The following is a 22,459-nucleotide window of genomic DNA, read 5'->3' as shown; positions in this document are numbered from 1 at the left end:
AGACAGTGGAAAAGGCTTAAACAAACGAAAACTAAAAACCTCCAACAAAATAACTGGTGAAGCCAGCAATGTAGTTCTCTTTCGTATCGCTCATTTTTATTTATTTTTTGCTTCGCACAGCGAGAGAGAAAAAAAAAAGTCCAGAATCTAAAGATGTTCTTTGGCACCCTGCTGTTCGCGTATCCAATCCAGAGAAGTGCTGTGCTTTCACATCCTCTTTCAGCATCAGCTCCAGTCCTCCTCAGACACTTCACCCCAGCCATGCGACAGACTGACGGAGATCAGCCTGTGTTTGGGCTGGTGGTGGTGTGGTGGCTGGGGATGATTCAAATGTGTAAATACATATATTCCTATTTATCTTACACCTACTTCAACAGGATAGCAGGCAGGCTTTGTAGCTGAACACGCTGTTGCAGCGCCGCCTACCATTGACAAGGAGGGTTGTAATGAGAACAAGGTGAACTAAGGGGAATCACGCAAGAAGAATAGGGCGTGTGTTTTCGTGTCTGTGTGTGTGTGTTTGTGTGTTTCAGTTCGTATGACATGTGAATCCAGTTTAAATAGCCGACACTCAAAGCCAAAACATCCTCTGTGACTTATTATGTTATATATATATATGTGTCACTTTCTGGACGATACTTCAATCACTGCTGTGCGTAGTTCGACAAGGTGGAGCTCCACCCCTTGTCCTGCCCCCCCCCCCCCAGGTATGAAACCAGGTCTGGGGACCACAGGCGTCAGGGACCGAACCAGCCGTTAGCGCGCCGCTAGGGCTTACCCTAGCATCTGTGTTGCATAGCGCCTGTTGCTACGTTGAGACGCTGCGTTTCCCGACCCCCCTTCCCACACACACACACACACACCGCACACATTTGTGTGCGAAGAGTTATGTGTTTAGTAGTGACTGTGTGACTGTGTGCCTGCGTGCGTTGCATAGTGTGTGTGTCTGGGTTGTATGTAGTGGTAAAAGAAGGCCTTCAACAGAGGACAATTCCTCAGGAGTCACAAATGTGTGTGTGTGTGTGTGTGTGTGTGTGTGGCTGAGGGGTATTAAATGGGTGGGGAGGGGCTTGAAGCGTCCCCTCTGCCCCACCTGTAGCCTGTCAGCTGTTGTAAGCCAGTTAAAACGTCAGCTGTTTCTGAGGAGAAGAGTTTGTGTGTGTGTGTGTGTGTGTGTGTGTGTGTGTGTGTGTGTGTGTGTGTGTGTGTGTGTGTGTGTGTGTGTGTGTGTGTGTGTGTGTGTGTCTGTGTGTGTGTGTGTGTGTGTGTGTGTGTCTGTGTCTGTGTCTGTGTCTGTGTGTGTGTGTGTGTGTGTGTGTGTGTGTGTGTGTGTGTGTGTGTGTGTGCTTTTGTGTGTGTCTGGGTTCTTTCATGGTAGTCACTAGGACTACTAGTGTTTGTGTGTGTGCATACGATTGTGTGCGTGTGTGTGTCTGTGTGTCTTTGAGAAGGGGGGATTTGTGACCGTGTGGGGGCCTCCCTGCCCTGTTGAAGATCAAACGGGCCCCCACCGGCACGTGTTTGTGCCGCAGCACCGCCTCACACTCTTGCACCACCATGGCTGTTGGGCCTTGCAGTGCATATCTGCTGTAGCCCCGCCCACACTAATTTCCACCCTGACCCCGCTCTCAACTCCAAAAAAACGATATAGCTATTGGTTCTGAAATTGTTTTTCAAAAAGACCTCCTTGAATGGATGTTGTTTTTTTTAACAGGGAGGAAATTTGTCACAAAACACATGGTGTCATTCTGCTTTTGTTCCTGTCTTTCCCGTGTTTCAGACACACGAAACACAACAAGAAAATGTGTTTTGTATTGTATCTGTCAATTCAAATATGATTTCCAAAAGAACCATTATGCTGTAAGTAGTCACCATGAAAATTGGACTCAAGTTGCCACTCATGTGTTTTATATCCATGAGGGTAGACAGCCAGCCCATTGCCAACCCGCATAGCACAGACTAAACAACAGCGTGCGTGAGGGGGATAGCGTGTAATCCAACACCAGAAACAGATGTTTTCTCTTCGGGAGACAATGGAACTGAATGTAGGTGACAACTAGCTCCATTTTTGTTACTGATTTAAGGTGAACAAATGTATGTATGCCTCATCATATCTCAATAAAGGCATACATGACACATCTTTGATATTTTATGAAGGCTAGAGTGCTTTTACTGGAAAGGTATCTGTATAACTAAGATAACATTAACATTTATCGAATATATTGTGATATTCCTGTAATAATAAAAGTGTGACAAAACATCAGAAAGGCAGGAGCCAGTATGTCTGGATCTGAGGTGGCCCGTTGGTCGGGGGCCAATGGTGTATCTGCTTGCTTGTGTATCTGGTGTTTGTGAGGGGGGCCCAGACGGGGGGGGGGGGGGGTTGGTCTTGCTGGTGGCAGCTGATGGAGGCCATACAGTTTAAGGGAACAGGTTGTCGCTGCGTCTGTCGGTGTTCGTCTTCCACTTGTGACCTTTGATCTTTGGCTGTGACAGCTCAGGGAGGCGAGGAGCGAGTGGGAGCCTGGGGCCGGCCGGTCAATACTACACTTCCTTTGGATTAGGAGAGCCATGCTGGTCGGGCAGTGGGGGGTGTGATAACATAAAATGAGGAAAGTTGTACTTCATTAATCCCAGATGGGTAATGAGGCTGGCACAGCACACTGCGCAGGAAATAGGAATGATTTAGATTCTCATATCTTTATTTATATGGGAGTTGAAGTAAACATGGATAAAGAAATTAAGAATCGGCAACAAATATGGAAAATATATCTATAGACACGGTATGAGAAGTAAGAAATGTAAAGTACATTGCGAACATTTGAGTTGGTAGATGTTATTGATCGGATATGCTACATTATCGTAGGTATGCATTATTGACTAATGACTATAAACATTAGATACATGATGAACAACACGGCTGGTTTGTGTCTTAACAGTGAGACTAAATGTATATTTTTAGGTCCTTGTGTTACTAGACATAGTGATCCTCCATTCACTCCTTGCTAATATACAAAAGATAAGATAAGCTAAGCTTTTTCAATGCCAGGAGGCAAACTAAGGTGTAACAGTAGCAACGTTGACAAACGAGGAAAACAACAATAAAAGGAAACAAATAACTGTGGGGGTAGCACTAAAAGCAAATAACTAGAATACTTATAGATAAATGGAAACATGAGCAAATATATTTGGTTCTGTGTCTTTCCTAGAGCGAATAAGTGAATTATTGGTCCGTCAATTTCCCCGCTATCCTCTTTCCTTTAATATGTGCCTTACCGTGTGCCTATACGGTGGTGTTGGAAGTCTTCGTCACACTTATCATGTAATGAAGAGGAGCTGTGTGTCTGGTATTGCAGCATCGGGGAGAACAGATTTGGAAGTTGCAGTCACACTAGTTAAAGGAGCTTTGTGGCAGCTGACTTAAAACCTGCTGAATCGCTTCCCCAACCGAAGTTTAAAGTTTGAGTAATCATTTTATTGTATTACAGGGTCTCTGTGCACTGGGGTTAAAAATGTAAGCTGTCAACATTGATTGTCCCAAAAAAATACTGGGGTATTTAAAAGTGGCCATCGTTCAGAGACGTTCTACCATTAAGAGTTTCTTCCGCAAATATGCATCTCCTGAGCCTACCTAAATGTCGTTCCAATTCAATTCAAATAACATACATTTTCTATTAGGAACTTTGTTCGCATTGGTAAGGTTACTCTGCATAAGGACATGTGAGATAGACAACATACTAGTAAAGAAGATAAACAGGTGCATGTCGTAAGCAGTGTGGAGTGTCTGATTTCAGATGTAGTACAAAGTAGTCCACTAAGGGCTTTAATAGTTTAACTAACCAAAGCAGCCATGAGGAGGGGAGGTTGGTGGTGAATGGAGGTGGGAACAAAGCTTAATATGGCACGCTTGGTTCTGAATGGGCTGTATCTGCATCCGGAGGGAAGGCGGTTGTGATGGTGGAGTGTGCGTTGTGTCTGAAGCTATTTGTGATCTTTTAACCGGTGTCCGTCTGCTGTGAAGGCTGCAGAGGGACTTGTTGGTGCAGTGCAATGGTTTTTCTCTTCTTGAGGGGGTAGAGATGGATGTCGCTCATGGAACCAATCCAGGTGTTAAGGTTAAATGATGATGGACTCAATGAAACGCCCGAAGAACGCCTGTAGGAGGGATTTGTGAATGTGGAGTTTACAGAGTTTCCTCAGGAAGAAGAGACATTGTTGACATTTTGAGGAGATTCTTTCACTGTTGGATCTGGCGACAGAAGAGAACGGCCAGCTCCTTGATCTCAGAGGCCTTGGGGTCCAGGTTGTTCCGTCTGCAACACTCTGATAATCTGTCAATCAAGACTTGCTCACACATCTTTTTATTCCCATGGAGCAACACTAGGCTCTTGTCTTGTTTTGTGTTGTCTTGTTTAGCTGTGTTTGGTTTGGATGTCTCTCAGGTAGAACGACTTGGATGGAGAATGTCTCTTTATTTTATCTCATGTCTCTTGACGTTGTGTCTGTGTGTGTGTGTGTGTGTGTGTGTGTGTGTGTGTGTGTGTGTGTGTGTGTGTGTGTGTGTGTGTGTGTGTGTGTGTGTGTGTGTGTGTGTGTGTGTGTGTGTGTGTGTGTGTATGTGTGTCTGGAAATGCCTGCACTTCACATCTCTGGGGAGGAGGGGGGGAGAGTGGGGGGATCATTTATGAGCAGAGCAGTTTAATCTCTCAAGTGTTGTTGTTTCACTGCAGTGAAAACTAGCCTCCGGCCATGGGAACAGGCTCCTCTTCCCCCTCGTTCTCCTAGATGTTCCATCAAAGGAGAGAGAGAGAGAGAAGAGATAGAGAAAAGGGTGAGAGAGGGAGAAGATAGATAGAGAAGAGAGAGAGAGAGAGAGAGAGAGAGAGAGAGAGAGAGAGAGAGAGAGAGAGAGAGAGAGAGAGAGAGAGAGAGAATAGATAACCTCTGTCGCTCTGCCCCTTCCCTCTGTGATTCTGCCTGTACCTACCGCCCCCGAGCCCCACTCATAACGGCGTGTATAAAGCCAGCAACACAGTCTTGGGCTCTGCTCCCATTTGTTACAGGGAAATAAAGAGAGCGAGGGGGGAGAGAGAGGTAGGCTTGTACAGATACTGGTATTAGGCTATGGGCCAACATAATGTGTTCACCAACGGAGGAGGAGGAGGGCCTTGGGGCTGCTTCTGAACACAGGAGACGAATGGAGTAGACAAGCAAACAAGGGCCAATGGGAAAGAATGAGTGTGGCGGAATGGCGGAATGAGTGTGTGTGCGTGGGTTGGGGGTGGGCGGGGGTTGGGGGTGGGGGTGGTGGGGCCGGGGGGGGGGGGAGTTTCAGATAAGGCTAATTCTCATCAGTGGTGTTTGTTGTCGGAGCAATTGTCGTCTCAAACACAAGGACAAATGCCCTGTTTTGTTTGGTCAACCAGGAGCCGATCTCTGCCTCTGATAACAGAAGGGGAGGAGCTCTATCCTCGACATTTATCCATTTAACTTATTGCCTCCAGGAAGTGAGCAACTGATGGGGAATTCTAGCCCCCTTTTTTATTATCTTTTCCCCCCCTGTTTAATTGAGGGTGCCGACGTGCCCGTGTGCCCATGCACACACATTCCCTGCGACTCAGCGGAAACTCTGACCGACACACAACTGTTGAGCAGGTTCCCCCGGCCCCCTCTGCTTCCCACACCCGGCCCGGCCCCCTCCAGGGGTTTCAAGGTCATTGCGAAGGGCAGAGCATGAGAACCCCCTGCTTGGGAAACTAGTAAAGGCCCCCACCCGGGTCTGTCGTCTCCCGTGGTCTCAGCGTTTCTGCCAGACCCTTGGACCGACACGGCGATGCACTTTTGGGGTGTGTGAACCGACGGTGTGATCAGTAAACTTTTGATCGCCACGGACTCGGACAGGAAGTCAACTCCTGAGCCATCAATGACGTCAGTGACGGACGGCCTTCATTGGTCTTGACAGGACAGGGGTGGGAGTGACGGAGCAGCCATTAAGGATTGACAGCAAAGGACTCATTTGGGACCAGTCACACAGATCTGGCTAACTGGCAAAGGACAGCACCGCCAGAGTGTGTGTGTGTGTGTGTGTGTGTGTGTGTGTGTGTGTGTGTGTGTGTGTGTGTGTGTGTGTGTGTGTGTGTGTGTGTGTGTGTGTGTGTGATTGTGTGTGTGTGTGTGTGTGTGTGTGTGTCTGTGTGTGTGTGTGTGTGTGTGTGTGTGTGTGTGTGTGTGTGTGTGTGTGTGTGTGTTTGTTTTTTGTGTGTGTGAGTGTGTGTGGTTGTCCGAGTGTATGTGCAACCTTTCGACAGCTGAGTATTATGTGCGTGCGTGTGTGTGTTTGTGTGTGTGGGGGGCGGAGGGGGGGGTAACTAAAATTATGTGGGCAGCTGCCACCCCATTACCCAGGGCTCACGCTCCAAAGGGAGAAGGTAGACACACACACACACACACACACACACACACGCAAAAATATGTTTGGATATGAACAGCTCTGTCTCTCTTTCTGGCCGTTTGTCCCATCTTTCTCTCTCCCCCTCTTGTGCACACACACACATACACACACACTCACACAACCTCACATTCACCTATAAAACCAGGCGGACAGCAACCATCTTGAATGCCAACAAGGACACTGATAAATAGGCAGCAGTTGCTGAAGGCATATTAGGGCAAAGGGTGACCTGGGAGGAGCCTTGGAGGGGGATGAAGATGGAGCTTGAAGTGTGTGTGTGGGGTTTAGGAAAAAGGAATAGTGGCGGTGGGGAGGGGAGGCTGCAGAGGTGATAGACTCGACAGAATTGGGGGGGGGGGCGGGTGTTGTGGGTGGGAGGCAGAGAGAGAGGGGTAGTTTGGAGGAGGGGGGGGGTCTTCTGGAGCGAGAGGAGGGGGTGTATGAGCAGTCCATAGCGAGGCTCTCTGTTAACAGTTGTCAGTTTCAACAGCCGGTGACACCATAACACATGTGCTGATCACAGTTAGCACCCCGCTCTCCTCGGGACTATGGGCTTCACTGGTCTCTAACTGGGAATAAGTCGCACCAGGAACACTCTCTCTCTCTCTCTCTCTGTCTGTTCACTAGGAAATCTACTCCAAGAAATTCGACTTTTTTCCTGTTTTCGTTGAGGTATTGTGTTTCCGAGCTTGTTCACTGAATACTGCCAGCGTCTCAGCATTTTGACGGTAAGCGCTTCAATTTGAAGCTTGGCTTCATGACGAATGTCGGTTGATTTGAAACAAATCTTAGACGGCTATAATTTCCAACCGCCTTTGCTGGGTGTCAGTTACTGAATATATATGAGGTTTCTCTCTGTGTTTACCGGTATTTCAAGGCTTTTGGGGAAGGCTTAATGTTATGACCTTTAGCATTTGAAACAGTCTCCTGCAATATGTAAAGCTTCATCACTAGCTACCCGGTCTGCGCTTAATTGTCATGTTTAGTATGGATTCAGGCTATTATTATGATTTTCCAGTCTACAGGAACAAACAGGTCTCAGACTTCATATACCTAATGGCATGTAATGGCTGTTATTGATGTAGTATCATAATGTACTGCGTGTCACTCATATTACTTAAGCGGCAGGATTTAAACCCCAAAATGGTATCTCTTAGCAGTAATGACTATGTAGGATTTCTGCTGATCGAGTCCCTGAACCCTTCCTGTCGTCGTGGCCGATTAACCCAGTGAAATGGAGCTTTGGTTTCTCACTGGACACCTTTCACGGGGCCCCTCCAGAAGGGCCCTTTGCGAGGCACCCAGGGACCCACTTTGATACCCTCTGGGCCCTAATCAGTCCCAGTAGCTATCGGTGGTCTGCTGGGGCTGGCGCCTCGGGGGGCTTTATGAGGTAGATAGCAGGGAGTGTGACGTGACTTGTGGGCCAATCTACCTGACACCTTCCTGACCACAGTAAAAACCACTTGGGGTGTGTGTGTGTGTGTGTGTGTGTGGGGGGGGGGGGGTATGGGGTGCTTGCTCCTAATTTTCAATGTATTGTGTGTTGAAATAGTGAATTGAGGATTAATGGTGTCTTGAGTGTGGACATTGTTAGGGGAATGATTTTAATGGCTGAGAGTGGCCTGGTGATTTATGTGTACTGCGTTTCGGAAGAGCCTCAAACACGTTTCCTGAAGAGTAGTCAACTGTGAGAGACAAATATGTGTGGTAAACATTTTTTTGATTTTACCAACCACATCCCTCAAGCTCAACGGGAAATAACAGTGTGATTATTATATTTCAAAATGCCTGCTCGCGCTGAAAGATAAATGGGCTACCTTCAAATCCTAACAGCTGACAAACTGTAATCGACTGCACTCAATAAGCCCATCTGTGATTACCCTACGCCCAACCCTTCCAAGTCCCACAATGCAATTGGCTCTCCACTGTAAGCCTCGGTTAAATGCTGAGATAATGACAGAAAATGAGTTTTTCAGGGCAACTCTATCACGGTGCAGCTTTTCTAACGTAGTCTTAGTCTCGTTTGCAAGTTTATTGGTGACGAAGACACTTGGCTCTTGGTCCTCTCTGGTCTCAAACAGTGCAGGAGAAGTGTCTGGAGGAGGTGGGCAAGACTTAAGACACTGCTTTGTTCTGGTTTTGAAAGGGTCCATTACTACAGGTCTGGCCTGGTAGGACCTCCTTTTAGATGTGCCTAGGGTACAGCACCCCAAACACCAAGCAAACCAATAAGGCTTCTGCCTGCTATTCCCCACACACACTCACACACACATGTGTACCATCAGTGCCACGCTTAAAGACTTGTTATCCCAAGCGGGGGATAATCTGCCGCGAAGAACTTGAGGCAATTTCCCGAGGAAAGGGGTAAAAGCCGAATTCTAAACACGACACACAGTGTCATTATCAAAGCCATTTCAACCCTCGCAAAAGGGTTTTCAGAGCCTGTAAAAAGCTTTATTACGAATAACTTCGGCGGCGTTCTCCACCCCGTTTGGGATTCACGTTCCTCTCATTGATATTCCCGACCTCTTCCACGTGCGCTCATAGAAATGGAGCCACGCTCGATGGCATCCCTTGATTAATGGCTATTTTTAGGTGGCCGTCTATCTTGATCGCCGCCTGTCTGTCTCCTTTATGGGGCCCTTGATGAGAGCGTGTTGGGTTGGTGACGGCCACCCCCGTCAACCTGGTAAACATCACCGGAGCACCGCCTACCCCCGTCATGTCATATCGATACCATCACATTCACTGTTATGTCTGGAGGATTGTCCCTCTCCATCCGTTTCTCGCCCTCTCTCTCCTTCCCTCTTTGGCGCTCTTCTTTGCAGTGCTTCCTCATGAGCCCAAAAATACACTTTCATTCGCGTATTAGGTCTCGCGTCATTAGGTCTCGAGGAAAGATAATTTTGTTATCCTCTTAGAATGGTGAATGACGTACCACATTCTATGGACCTGGAAACCACCGATGTGTTCCACCCATGAAATGTCATTGTTTGTTTTCTTGTGTGGTTTGTGGGTGGTGTCTCATAGTTCAGTGAGACTTGTTATATATTGGTGCCCATAACTAATAGATCCATGCCCTTTTCTAATGCACACCTGGTCAGGACACAACGGCTAGCCCGTGACCTTTGCTTCACAGGACTCCTCCAACTGAAAGTACAACTGGGGACCTGGCCATGTAGCATTCTGCTTAGATCAATGGTGACCTTAGTGGAGTGTGCGTCTGTGTTTGTGTTTCTGTGAGAGTTTGCCTTTGTGTGGATCGATTCAATCAGAAAAACATTAAATCCAAAAGCAAAGTCTAGTTTTCTGGAGAAATAGAAAAGGCTTCTCATTCTTTGCATTGTATTTATTGCACTGCGTTTTATGGTTTTCGCCGGCGTGTTTGTGAATTATGTTGGGTCTATCCCTGCTTTATCATATATTAGCACGGTGAGGTAACTCACACCGACACACAACCTAAGCACGTGTTTACTTTTGTTGAAAAATGAATAGGGAGGAAAGAGGGCAGGGAAATCCTTCTCTTACGTGTGTCACAACGTTAGAGGGTGTGTTTGTTGGCGGTTTGTACCGGCGACATCGATGTGACCTGACTGGTCAAACTGCATAGCTGATGCTCAAGTTTTCTCAGAAAAGGGCACGTCTATGTGTCAACAACAAACCCTGCACCTTGTTGGGATGACCCACCAAACATCTCTGGGCTGCATGCCTCCAGACCAACAAGAATGTTTTGGACAAAAGGAGCCCTGCGTGTGTGTGTGTCCACATGGGCGTAGACTGTGTTGTGATTATATTTTCCAAAGGTGTATTCCTCCGTAAGGCTTTGTGTCGACTTGTGACATAGAGCGTGCCCTGTGTAAAGTGCATGGGATTGTTTTATTTTGTGTGTGTGTTTGTGTGTGTGTGTGTGTGTGTGTGTGTGTGTGTGTGTGTGTGTGTGTGTGTGTGTGTGTGTGTGTGTGTGTGTGTGTGTGTGTGTGTGTGTGTGTGTGTGTGTGGTTGTGTGTATCATATACATAGACATGGGTTTTCTTTTCTTTTTAGTTTTTTGTTTTTGACTGTGTTTGTTTTTGTGTATTTGTGTCTGTGTGTGTGTGTGGGTTTGACTCTGTGTGTGTGTACACGTGCATGCTCAGGCTGACTGCAGTATTGACGGCAGCCCAGAGACGGGGGCGGGATTCTTGAGCAGAGAGGAAGAGAACACAGAGCCCCCACCCCTCCCTCCCTCCCTCCCTCCCTCCCTCCCTCCCTTCCATCCACCCACAGCACACACCTCATCTCCTCTCCACACCTCTCCCCAGATCCAGCCATGATCGGATACGTTGAGGAGCAAGAAAGACACAGAGGGTGGGGGGGTTGGTGTGGTTCGTGTTGCTCTGTCTTGGCAGTGCGTACGTAGGGACCGTCACTGCTCCTCTCCCCGTTCCCAACAATGCCTTCTCCTTCTGCCCCTGCTCCTCTGATCCGTACTCCTCTCGGGAGGTTTCTACCTCCGGACCCGGCCCGGTCTGTTCAGCCCCCGGGTCGGGCTGAGCCCGCTGCCCACCGAGCGACCTGGGTGAGCGGGGAGGCGTAGCGGGTCGGTCACCAGGCAGAGAGTGCGACAGGCGGCGGGCCGACCCGTTGCTTGGAAACATGAGGACACAGTTCTGTAAATATCCCACAGCTGGTGCTGGCAGAACACACCCCTCCCTCTCTCTCTCCCTCCCTCCCTCCCTCCCTCCCTCCCATTCCCCTCCCCAAGGTTGGCCCGCGAGCTCGTTCCCATCGGGTCAGATGAGAGAATTCTACGGCCCAGTTAGAAAATCCTCCCATTTGGTGGCTTCTGTCTGCTTTGGTGTGGGTCCAAGGGTTTGTGGCGGAGGATTCTTCTGCTCCTCCTGTCGAGGCCATCTGAGCCAGCGGCCATGTGGTTCATGATAAACCTCAGGTGGCAAATCTCCCTGTCTCTCTCTCTCTCTCTCTCTCTCTCTCTCTTTCCCTCCCCCACGTCATGTGCTCACCTGCCGCACATTTCGTTTGCTTCCATTCCCGGTGGTGACTGTGTTTACGTGGAACGTTTGACGGCCTCATTTGTCAACCCGTTGGTCGCTTCTTCCATCACAGTAGGATGAGAGCAGCCGTACGCGTGCACACATACACACACACACACACATACACACACACACACACACACATATGCACGCAGATACACACACACCGGAACAAATGGGCAATATACTATTCCATTATGCTCGCACACTCATTGGGCACACCGACATACAAACACATAGATACACACATACATTCATGCATGCACCTATGCATACACATTCACCTGACAACACATAACAAACTCACTCAAACAAACAAACACACACACACACACACACACACACACACACACACACACACACACACACACACACACACACACACACACAGACACACCCTGACCAAGGAGAGGGCTGAATGAAGGTATTGAAGTATTGATCGGCCTGGACCTCAGACTGACAGGTAGATCTATCATTTTGGTAGCCTGCTCCAGAGGCCATGGCCCAGGCGTCTAGCTGTGAATCCTGAAGCCTCCGCTGGATCTCCAGGTCTCTCAACCATACGGTCTCATGGCTGCTGCCTCACCCTGAACACTAGCCCCTACGCCGTTTAACCAGCCCAAATGGATCTCAATATGGACGTTTTGACATTATATTGAAGGTCAGAGATTATAGCTGGAATGAACCACTAGGTGTCGCACCCCATAGGATCACATGTGTTTTGGATGTGGGCCAGTGAATTTGATATGCCCGAGCCTATTGGCTCGGTCCCTTTTTGACTAGCCATGGAATATTATTTAGAAAGTAACTTAATGTTTTAAGTCGAGGTACGCCTTAAGTAAGACGAATGTAAAGTAGGGCTACAATAACAAGTTGTGTTTTTGATGGTAATTGAAAATTAATCAAATCTTATTTTTATCAAGTATAAATAAAAAATATAAAAAAAAAGGAATGGTTTATTTGTTCTTGTGAGATAAAGCAAGGACTTTTAAGACATCACAAGTTACGTGTTAAATAAATTGACACGTAACTTGTTAAGGTATCGGATGTTACTTAATACCTACAAATTTTCTTCGAATAATCGACGATGAAAATAATCGGCGGTCGCAGCCCTATTATGCGCATTACTGGAAACGGACACCATTTGGGGTAAACGCTGTAATCACCGGCGTTCCCCGCTCATTGAAACAGATCGGTGACTAGAAGCCAACAGAGCGGCACATCTGGCAGGAGCACGGACACACCACCGGGATCCAACACGTTTGTGTTCCTCTGTGTTCAGGAGTGGCCCTTCATGGCCCTGGCAGTGTGTTTAAGCTGCACTCCTCCCATGCAGGCTCCGTGCGCGGTTGGTGTCCGTGTAGGGCGAGCTCTGCGTGGGTTGGAGGGCTGGCAGCGTGGCGGAGGGGGTGGGAGCTGGCCGGGGCGAGGTTCTGGCAGACGCTGGTGCAGGGGGGATGAAGTGATAGATTTCTCAGCAGCCGTCTGGCAAGGCTCCAGTAGCTGACAACCTTCCTCCACACACACACAATTGCACACAAACGTGCACACACACACACACGCACATGCATTTGACCGCATAAGCACGCACACACACACACACACACACACACACACACACACACACACACACACACACACACACACACACACACACGCGCGCGTGCATGCACACGTACACTCACATACAGTATGCACATACACAGCAACAAACACATGCAAACACGTATGCACCACCTGTTATCTATCTGCTTCAGCCTGGTCTTATGCCACAGAATAAGATGGACACACAAATACACACATACCCTGATAGTGGATGATAAATTGATGTGGTAATGTTACCAGTCAACATTGGCATTTCATACAAAATGTATGGGCTTTTGTTTTGTTGACAATATACATCTATGATTGCCAGACATTTTGGAACAGAGAGCTTTTAATAAATATTTGGATATTTGATTTTTATTAATATATTCAAAGATCCATAAACTTGTGTGCCAGACCTTAAGAGATTAACTTTATTTATGTGTGAACATTTGTCTGATTTTTTCAAGCTGGGTTCCAATTCTATTTTAGCACTAATCATTTTCAAAAGGTAATTATCCTTAATATCAATGATTCACGAGTGAGGACTTTTAAAGGACCCCTATTTTATTTCACTAGGTCTGATGTGGGTTAGCCATTACAACCCATTTCAAAATCTGCCCTATCAAAAGTGGGAGTGCCCGCCTAGATAAATGATAGATTAGGCTCCCAGCCTACACAGTAGCCAGTGCCAACTGGTAGGTGGTATTATAGGGGCCCTTTAGCACGGCGGGTCATTTCTGAACACACCGCATGGCTCAGACATGTAGAGACGTGTCTCTTTAAAAAAAAAAAACACCAACACATTATGTCCAGGCCAGTGTTGGAGGGCATGTGACCACCTCATGTCCTGTATGTCATGACTCAGACGGTACCGGCTCCCTTTCCCGTAGCCGCTGACACATCTAGACATGTCTGTTAGAGTGGCGCTGGTGGGTCTGGACCTGTCTGGACTGGTCAGCCCTAGAGCAGAAAGGGAGAGTCGGAGGCCAGAGGGGGAAAAGAGAAACGTTGTGCCTTTGTCAATCTGCTCTTTATCCACAGTTCATGCTGCCCTTGCAGACTGAACTGTGGGTTAATTGCCTCAGGGAGGGCAATTAACCCCTGATTGGTCCTTGGTAATTGAGGGTTATGGCAGAGCTGTACATGTTCCTGTAGGGCTGCACAATAGCTGCGTGATTCATTTTTGTATTGCATATGAATGGCTTCATCACCTTTAACGCAGAGGTTTTACTTTGACTGCCAAATCTGCAACGTGAATTTTTTTGCTAATATTTTGAAATGCACACAAGGAATCAATGCAATCTCATTGCCAATATTTTCTGGCTAAGTAGCAAAAATATTCTGAAATAACGGTCAGCAGGAAGATGTTTTTGTTCAGGTTATCTACCTAGCACTACTTCCAGTTTTAAATGGCATTATTGCATCGCCTTATCAAGATAAATGAAGTATCGCCATGGCAAATCAAAATAATTTCGAATTAAAAAAATTACAGTCAGGTAAATTGTCCAAATCGTGCAGGCCTAATTTGCTCTCTGCAAATGTAACTAAATATAAATATGTATATAAAAGGATATTTCTTTCTCTGCATCAGTAAAGGGCTGGGGCTTTAGCGGCGTGTCGCTTCCTAAATAAGTGGCTTCAAAAGGACGTCTATGATGCTATGAAATGCTCAACTGCAACAGATGTCACGGATAATGGAGCATGTTCAAACTGTTCTTTCATGGACTGATCTCTACTGAAAGTTTCCCCTTGGTTTTGACCTGATCTGCCCTACATGGAGCTCAGTGTGCCTACGTTGTATTTTATTTATTTACCGGGAAATGTTGTTCCCAGTGCTTCTTTTCAATCCTTGATGAGGGGTGGGTGATGCTTTGTTCAAGAAAAATAGGTTCAAGCTCAGTGCTTTTCTTTTTCAAATGCATTTTCTGCGTTTCGCTATACCAGTGGGTATGTTTTATTACTCCTGTTGATTCATGATTGTGACATTTTTTATCATCCATAATCCACATAATTTGTTATTGAGTTTAAGTAAATTAGGGCAATTCAAATAGGTGAACTTGCTTTTAGGATATTGCCCATTTCGAAAGAACCTTTGAGGCCATGGTGGCTCAAACAAAAGAGCACAAAAGTTATTCCAACATATTTAGCATTGAGATTATTACATTTCAACCCATAGAAGGAGAAAACAATTGCTAGTAACTTGCATAATTCATTTCAATACAGAAACTCCAAGTCCTAATTCAGGGGAATAACTTAAAGTCTAACTGTCAGTGTTTAATCATCTGTATACAAAGCAATCAACAGAATTCAACCATAATTTCCAAAGGTTGCTGTCAAATGGTTCAGTCTATCCACAATTTACACACATTCTAATCGATCCACGATATCAACCGGGCCCCACCTGTGGATGCAAACACCTTGTTGAAACCCAAAGACTAAAGAGGAACAAAGCAAGGTGCCCCACAGGGTTCTATTATGGGCCCCCAGCGGAATCCCTGTTATCAGTGTTTATCTGTGCCCTGGCCTGTTCCCTCCGCCACGCTCGTGTGCTCGGCCAAGCGGCAGACACACTCCAGGCCCCCTGTCCCTTTCTGTGTGAGAGCAGAGATTCTGTCTGACATCAGACATGGGAAGTGAGCCTCGGCAGCATCAAGGGTAAAAAGGTTGAGGCTTGACCACCCCGGGCAGATAAAGCAGCCTTTTCATGTGTGATCAGCCTGCAGCCCTAAAGACAAATCCCACTGAGCGCTGTCTTTGAACTCTGGACCAATGTTTCCTCTTCGCTGCCGGTGCAATTTCCTGGCTTGATTGTTGTGGCTGCTGCACACGGGCGGGAAACTGATCTGCTATCAGCGGATTGTAATCAAGTTCACGGCAAACACCTCTGTTGTTCTTTTGGAGCTATGGTACGTTATGAGGGGAAGGTGTACTGCTTATATAATTGGGCATTGCCATTATTCAATGTTATCATTGATTGTCTTTAAATGATCATACAGTAGTGGAATAAAAATAGTGGCTCATAGAAATACCAAGTTAAGTTGTCTAAATTAATTTATTATGAGTAAAGAAAAAAATTAAGCACATATTCATGTGCTTCATTTTTGAGCAGGTAGAGGGTAGAGAGTGGCAGGTTGGATTAGAGGGTTGAATAGATGGTTTATTTTCCAGGAATACAGCGAGATACAGACTTAGGTTGAATAATCTATAGTGGACCCGGTGGTCGATGACTTATTCCTTGGCTGTCGAAACCCTCTACTCTCTGAACACCTAGTTCAAGGCCCTTTTAATACAACGTGTGACACAAACATAACGAACAGCACCCATCCTTCCGTACATCCCCTCTTCCACCCGGCGAAGCCTCCGAGTCAAAGTGCATAATTCATGGGGAACTCATCACCACGGCTAAGCCAATTGCATCCACTCAAAGCAAGCATGCGTTGGGAGCCCCACAGCAGCGTCACTGTCACGGCACCAGAATCCTTCAGTCTTTGTTCCGGCAGCAGCACGAGTCTAAATAGGCCACATACTTCTGGGGTTCTCCCAGGTAGAGGGAATGCAAACAATGTTGTGCGGCCCGTGCTGCACTCTAGGCTTCGATGCTCCCGACGCAAATGCAATGACTCGGCTCCCACTGTCAGTGTATTTCCGTGTAAACACACAGTAAAAATAGAGTGCCGCTATTTTTAAGGCTGAACTACAAATAGTAGTGAGGCTTAAAATGGCCCTCAACCCTGTAGCTGTCCCTCCTCCGGACGCGCTTTCATTCATGGAAGTGCAGATGCTTTCGTCGCCACCTTTCCCTTTTTAGAACGGGAGCGAATCAACTACCACATGCCTGCCCACAGAGCCGCCATGGCTGCTGGCAGCAGAGTGTTCAGCATCCTCACTGAACAGCGTGTGAAACCTACATGATAAAGCAAGCCCTCTGTCACTCTTGGGTCGAATTGAATCGGTTCACCTCAGGTAAGCTAACAAAGCATAGCCGGGAGGAAATAGGTAGTATTGATTGACTGAAAGCTCCGATACAATGTTACAATCGTCGATTGCGGGTCAATAATTCTTTATTTGTTTTTGGGGTCAATGAGGCGTCAGGAGAAGAGTTCTCTGGCCTGGAATGACATGATGATGTCATGTCAGGGGATTGCTTCTGCTCAGCCGTAGTCGAACATAATGTTATCATTGAGCTTCGAACATTGCCTTTCAAACAATACACTCACTCGAGCAATGCCGGTCAATATGAAATACCGTCTTCAGGCTTTAATACTCTCGAGAAAAAAAAACAGACCTTTATTGAAGCACTGATTGTTTTTGTACCCTGATATCACGGTCTTCAACGCAATAAAACAACAAATGAAAACACGACGTGGTAGCGCAGTCGAGGCCAGGCTGCGCTCTGCCGAGGCTGCACTCTCCATTCGGGGGGAAAACACACATTCGGTGTGTCAGCCCAGTCCGGGGCATGGGCCGGCCGGTTGCCGCGGGCGACCGGCAGATCAGTGATGTGGCGGGGATGGCTCTAATGAAGCTGACACAGCACAGCCCTCCTCCCCGCGGGCCCCCGAGGGCCTCGACACTCAACCGCGCGCGGACCGCCAGTCGTCCCTCCCCCTCCCCCGTCACTGTATTCTCACGGAAAGCACAATCCCCCTGAGAAGTGTTTTCCTGTTTAACCAGAGAACCCCAACCTCCCCCCCCCCTCCCAAAGTACCCGTCATCATCATTAAAACAACGCAACACATATTTTCGTGTTCTGCTTGGACCTAAAAAGAAATAAAAACGACCAACAAGCAGTACTTCCTGTCCTCGGAGTGTAGAGTGGATGCTGAGCTAACCATGCTAGGTCGGGTCTGGTCCCTGTTATATTGCGGGGGGAGAGGCACATATATATTTATAACGCTCATCTAGCTGGCCCGGTGTGTTTCCTTCCCGGGTTTGTGACCAATGTTCCCTCTCCCTGTTCCCCTTCTGCTCTGCAGAGGCCACGTGACGACTACTGAAGGAGCCGGTGTGAGGACCCGAGTGAAGCCGGTGCGACGACGACCTTCCACAATGTGGACCGCCATCTGAGACCGGACGTGGCCGGACACACCCTCAGCGCCCCCGCAAACCTTCTGCCCACCCGCTACCCCTTCGCATCATAGCTCCTGGGGTTACGGACCACCCGACCCCCGTTCCCCGCTGCTGCCCCGGAAACACAGACCAGCAGAGCGACTGAAGCCTGGCTTTGACACCCATCGCCTGGAGGGCGTCAGAGTAGCTACCAGAATCACCTTTTGCAGGTCCCCTGTGACCTCTAACCTCTGCCTCCCCCTCCTCCCCCCCTGTCCCATCCCACCACCACACCGCAACCATGGGGAGGAAAAAGATCCAAATCCAAAGGATCACCGACGAGCGCAACAGACAGGTGAGCTCTCCCTCTCTCCCTCGCATCTCCCTTGCTCTATCTCATTTGCCTCTCCCTTTCTCTTGCCTCTCTCTCTCTCTCTCTCTCTCTCTCTCTCTCTCTCTCTCTCTCTCTCTCTCTCTCTCTATCTCTCTTTCTCTCTCTCTCTTTCATTCAATAACTCCATGGTGGCTTATTTGCTTGCAGCAAAGGGTGAAACTGAGGGGATTGAGGGATGTGTGTTTGTTTGTGTGTGCGTTTGTGAGTGCTGATGTCACACCTTCAGGCCCCATCTTTATTTCCACACGTATCTTTGTTGGAACCGTTTCCCACAGTTAGTTTGCCCATGTGTCTTTGTGTGTGTTTGTGTGTGTGTGTGTGTGTGTGTGTGTGTGTGTGTGTGTGTGTGTGTGTGTGTGTGTGTGTGTGTGTGTGTGTGTGTGTGTGTGTGTGTGTGTGTGTGTGTGTGTGTGTATGTGTTTGTGTGTGTGAGAGTTGCCTGTCAGTTGTGTTTCCAACAAGCGAAGAAGAAAAGCAATCCTAATATTCACAACGTTCGTGTGGTCGTTATGCCCCCCATCCCCCCATGAATAGAGGGACCTAAGGGGGTCCTAACACACACACACACACACACACACACACACACACACACACACACACACACACACACACACACACACACACACACACACACACACACACACACACACACACACACACACACACACACACACACACTGTGGGCTGTGGGACTCTGGTTACTGGGGCAGCATTGTCAGAGTAAGATAAAAGGGTAAGTGATCCATCTGAGATGAGTCCACTGGTAAAATGACTGCGCTCCATTGAGCAGATTGGATAATGGATGCGACACCTCTACCTTACAGAAACACCACCGTAGAGGGAGAGTTGGGGAGGGAGGAAGACAGAGAGACGTACAAGGACAGAGACAGAGGGAGAGAGGGAAGGGAAAGTTGAAGGGGAAGAACAATAGAGAGAAAGGGGAGGGATGAATGATGGACAGAGAGAGGGAGAGTTGTAAAAAGTACAGAAAGAGAGAGAAAAGAGGGAAGCAGATGAGATGAAGATCGAGAGAAGTACAAGGACAAAGAGACAGGAAGAGGGGATTGGAAATAAAGGTGAGGACAGCGAGGGGGAGTAGCGATAGAGTGTACTTTATACCACAGCTATGGGTTTTTTTTTTGGAGGAGGTGGTTGTGCTGTAATATAAAGAGAGAAAGAGGGAGTGAGTAGGCACTTGGCTGGCGACAACCAAAGCAGGTTTGGACACCAGGTGGCCCCGGGGCCCGAACCACCATCCATTAATCTCAGAGAGAGAGCCAGCTCCAAAGCAGGGACATTAGGGAGGAGGGGCCGGCCAGGGACATTTACTCCAGGGGGGTGGGTGGGGGTGCAGTGGCGGCTTGTTATTCAGAGATACATAATCACACGTAGGAAAGAGAAACGCGATCCGGCGCGGGGCAGTCCTTGCTTGGGTGGTTAATGGAGCCCAAATGCCGGGATCAGATGTCAGGAGAGTTTTGTCGGTGAGGTAATATTCCCTCTAGTTCTCTCTCTCTCTCTCTCTCTCTCTCTCTCTCTCTCTCTCTCTCTCTCTCTCTCTCTCTCTCTCTCTCTCTCTCTCTCTCTCTCTCTCTCTCTCTCTCTCTCTCTCTCTCTCTCTCTCTCTCTCTCTCTCTCTCTCTCTCACTCACGTTCTCTCTCGCCATGCCTCAGAGGTCAACGGTTTCTTACACAGCCCACTTTCAGAGCCGAGTATGTCCCAGGACTTGTTTTTCTTACACGGATTTGGTTTGTTGTTCTCAACAAGATTTTTAGAAAAATGCTACTGATACTAAATCAAGTGTGTCATTCTACAGACTGACAGACTGGGGATTTGATTTAATTGCAGTCTCTGACATTTCTTAAAATAATACAGCTGTTACGTCTTCTATGAATAATCATAACTGATGTAAAAACATGTAAAACACCAATCCAAACGACCCGGACAAACCCAGGCTGGGAATTGAACCAAGGACTTAAGTAGATGTGGAGCAGCACAGCCATACCAAGTATCACCCTCATGGGGGGGCAACAATGACCCAAGTGCAAGGCAGGCTTAGACATGACAACTGCATTAGGATATGATCTCACTCTCTCTCCCCATCTCTCTCTCTATCTCCCTTCCCCTTGCTCCTGAACAACACTTCTTTAGTTGCCATTGGTTACCTGGGGGTGCTATTCTTAACGTTAATTACTGCCAGCTTGTTTACCCTGCCAATAGAATCAATCAGAATATCCAAGTTAGTTTACTTGGTGGTGACGGCTACTTTATTTTATTGTAAAAAAAAATGTGTGGACATTTGATCAATGTAGATTTTTTGAATGCATGACAGAGAGAGAGAGAGAGAGAGATTAAAATTGAGTCAGACAATCATTCAGACAAAGGAAGAACAAGGAGAGAAGGAGAGATAAAGACATGCAATAGGAGAAAGAGAAATGGATCGAGATAGCTGCAGAAAGAGAGATTTGGCAAACCATTTAAGCTTTTAATGGTCTTAGCGTTTATCTGCAGAATTATAATTTTTACTAGGAAGAAGTGAATTGTACTTGAGAGAATATGATTAAACATCTAAGTTGATTGTAACATATGATTGTAACATATTAACTGTTCAAAGTTAAATTGTTGCAACAAATAATGTCATTATCTCAATGTAAATGTTGATATTTTTAATTGCTGAATTATTATTGTTAAAACTGATATTTTACATGGTTATTGCCAGTATGAAATAGATTCTTAGTCGTGAGGCTAAGACCATTAAAAGCTTGAACAGCTTGCTATTGAGAGAGAATGGAAAGAGAAAGAGGTCAGAGAGATACACAGAGATAGGGAGGTTAAACAGGACCGATTAAAGGAGATGTAGAAAAATTACGAGAGAGACAGAGAGAGACGGAGAGAGACTGGTATGATGACTGTAGCAGAGCCTGATAAGGTGGGAAAGGGGGGAGCGGGGGGGGAGGGTGCAGTCGGTTGCTCTTGGATACGACCCCGATATAATTTGATTTGTGGCAGTGGGAAGCGATGAGTGAGCAGGAGCGAATGAGAGGAGGAAGGAGGGAGGGCGATAGAAAGAAAAACAATGAGATAAAAAAACAAGGGAAGAGAGGAGATTAGCTGATATACCCGTGTGTGTGTGTGTGTGTGTGTGCGTGCGTGCGTGCGTGCGTGCGTGCGTGCGTGCGTGCGTGCGTGCGTGCGTGCGTGCGTGCGTGCGTGCGTGCGTGCGTGCGTGCGTGCGTGCGTGCGTGCGTGCGTGCGTGCGTGCGTGCGTGCGTGCGTGCGTGCGTGCGTGCGTGCGTGCGTGCGTGCGTGCGTGCGTGCGTGCGTGCGTGCGTGCGTGCGTGCGTGCGTGCGTGCGTGCGTGCGTGCGTGCGTGCGTGCGTGCGTGCGTGCGTGCGTGCGTGCGTGCGTGCGTGCGTGCGTGCGTGCGTGCGTGCGTGCGTGCGTGCGTGCGTGCGTGTGTGTGTTCAATCTAAACATAAAGTAAACAGAAGTTGCTGGAGCATTGTTAAAACCGACCACAACCACACCATCAGAGCACTGCTGTTTACATCTTCAACTAACTGCAGGCTACCAACAGCTCTTCTTCTCATGTGTGTATGTGTGTGTGTTAGTGTGTTTGTGTGTGTCACTCTCACTGTTTCTCTAATTGGCACCATTTGTGCCACTTTCACATTTTCCACAGCCTGCTTACCTCAACCTATTAACTATGTTTATTTCTTTCTCACTCGCCCCCTCTGTCTCTACTATCTCTCCCTTTCCCTTCCCCCCATATCACTCTCTATCTTCCCCCCCTCTCACTCTCTCTCTCCCCCCTCTCTCTCACTCTCCCTCTCTCTCTTTCCATTCATCTCTCTATCTCTCCCCCCTCCATCTCCCTCCATCTCTCTATCTCCCCCCCCTCGCTCTATCGCCCTCCCCCACTCTTCTCTCTCTCGCTCTCG

At 47.6% G+C, this 22,459-nt stretch overlaps 1 protein-coding gene across 11 annotated transcripts in view; it reads left to right on the top strand.

Moving 5' to 3' along the window:
• The window catches only part of mef2d (myocyte enhancer factor 2d), a 72,189-nt gene that overhangs the window by 15,039 nt on the left and 34,691 nt on the right, over positions 1-22,459 (top strand). For 10 of the 11 annotated variants that reach the window (XM_056601393.1, XM_056601389.1, XM_056601387.1 and 7 more), the window contains exons 1-2: positions 6,891-7,179; positions 18,051-18,478. In XM_056601393.1, coding sequence (XP_056457368.1) covers positions 18,425-18,478 — 54 coding nt within the window. In that variant the 5' untranslated portion in view covers positions 6,891-7,179; positions 18,051-18,424. Of the gene's footprint in view, positions 1-6,890; positions 7,180-18,050; positions 18,479-22,459 lie in introns of those variants that run through there. The other variant, XM_056601383.1, reaches the window with a different exon arrangement.

The sequence above is a fragment of the Gadus chalcogrammus genome, chromosome 11, assembly GCF_026213295.1.
Source record: "Gadus chalcogrammus isolate NIFS_2021 chromosome 11, NIFS_Gcha_1.0, whole genome shotgun sequence".
In the NCBI taxonomy this organism is placed as follows: domain Eukaryota; kingdom Metazoa; phylum Chordata; class Actinopteri; order Gadiformes; family Gadidae; genus Gadus; species Gadus chalcogrammus.
The sequence above is the reverse complement of the archived record's forward strand: the minus strand, read 5'-3'. Positions and strand labels throughout refer to the sequence as shown.